At 60.2% G+C, this 1288-nt stretch overlaps 1 protein-coding gene across 1 annotated transcript, besides 3 other annotated features; it reads left to right on the top strand.

The window, feature by feature from the left end:
- Window positions 1-24: 24 nt before the first annotated feature.
- Window positions 25-52: a microsatellite.
- An 18-nt stretch (window positions 53-70) lies between these two features.
- Window positions 71-91: a microsatellite.
- Window positions 92-110: 19 nt separating this feature from the next.
- Window positions 111-134: a microsatellite.
- Window positions 135-151: 17 nt separating this feature from the next.
- Window positions 152-1069, top strand: Tco025E_10065 (uncharacterized protein; the record flags this gene model as incomplete). The annotated part of the gene is made up of 1 exon (XM_029376856.1): window positions 152-1069. The coding sequence occupies one exon, from the start codon at window positions 152-154 to the stop codon at window positions 1067-1069; it is 918 nt and encodes a 305-aa protein (XP_029223198.1).
- Between the last annotated feature and the right edge of the window lie 219 nt (window positions 1070-1288).

Below are 1288 nucleotides of genomic sequence, written 5' to 3' on the forward strand. Positions count from 1 at the left end.
CGGCGCCCAAACTGCGGGCCCTCCGTGTGTGCGTGTGTGTCTCTGTGTTTGTTTTTCGCCTTATCCTCTTTTTCTTTCTTTATTTCTTTCTGCCCATCGCTAGACTCTCTGTGCGTGTGTGCGTGTGTGCTGCGGTGGGAGGAGTGTGGCGATGGCTGGCCGTGCGCTGTTGGTGTGTGCCCTCTGCGCGCTGTGCTGCGCCGCCGGCGGGGGCTGGGCGGCGGAGGGGAACTACTGCACGAAGCGCGACTGGAGGGACTTGCGGGCCGTCGCGAAGGACATGAGCGACGCGGAAATTGCGGCGAAGTACTGCGGCCGCAAGCCGGAGTTGGTGCGGGGGCTGCGGGCGAGTCTGCAGAGCGGTGGCGAGGCGGAGGCGGGGGGTGCGTCTGGCCCCGGCGGCGGCACCGCACAACCCGCCGAGGCAAAAGTAACAGGGGAAGATAATCCGCGGGCGGAGACGCACAGCGCCGAGGTTCTGGGAGAGGGAAAAACAACTGGACAGCCAAGGGGGCCCGGAGGACTGGGCGGGTCACCGTCACGAGAAAAAGAGCTGTCGCCATCGCCATTGCCATCGGGCGAAACGGAAGAGCACTCACCGTCGGGTGCTTCTACTGGCGGAAAGGCCGCCGAAGGGCAACTTGGGACTTCGCCGGACGGGCCAAGCGACGTTGCGACTCCTCCGGGGCAAATAAATACACAGAAAAACCTGCAGGAGCCAACACCGGCACTGCCTTCGACAGGGCCCGAGGACCAAAAAAGGGAACACGAGGGAAAAGACGAAACAAACTTGCACACGCCTGAAGGAGGTCCACCAAAGAGAGCCGACGCCTCAGCAAAAGAAGACGTGGACGACACGCACATAACGGAGAACACACCAGGTGGAAATGACCAAGAAGCAAAGCGAAATCGCTCCGTCTCAATCTCGCGATGGTGGTGCAGTGACATCGCTACAATCATCCGACAGCTCCGCCGGCACTTCGACAGACGGCAGAGAAGAAGCACCGACGGAAGGACAACCAGAGGGATCCTCGACACTAACAAAGCCGCCAACACCAACGTCAACTGAAGTGCCAGGGGAAACAGGGAAGGAAACGACATTGGGGAAGCCTCCTTCGAAGGAAAAAGATGTCGTTGAAGGCTGAAGTGAGTTTACCAGCAATAAAAAAAAAGAAAGAAAGCAAGCATCTTCTCCAGCACGCAGCCATCATGTGTGTTCGGATGCGGAGTGGATGACCGGCATCAGGGCACTGGCGTCTTGGGTGCGGCGTGACGGCCCAGCGGCGGC

This window comes from Trypanosoma conorhini (genome assembly GCF_003719485.1).
Source record: "Trypanosoma conorhini strain 025E chromosome Unknown Tco_14.4_contig_01444, whole genome shotgun sequence".
NCBI classification, from domain to species: Eukaryota; Euglenozoa; class Kinetoplastea; order Trypanosomatida; family Trypanosomatidae; genus Trypanosoma; species Trypanosoma conorhini.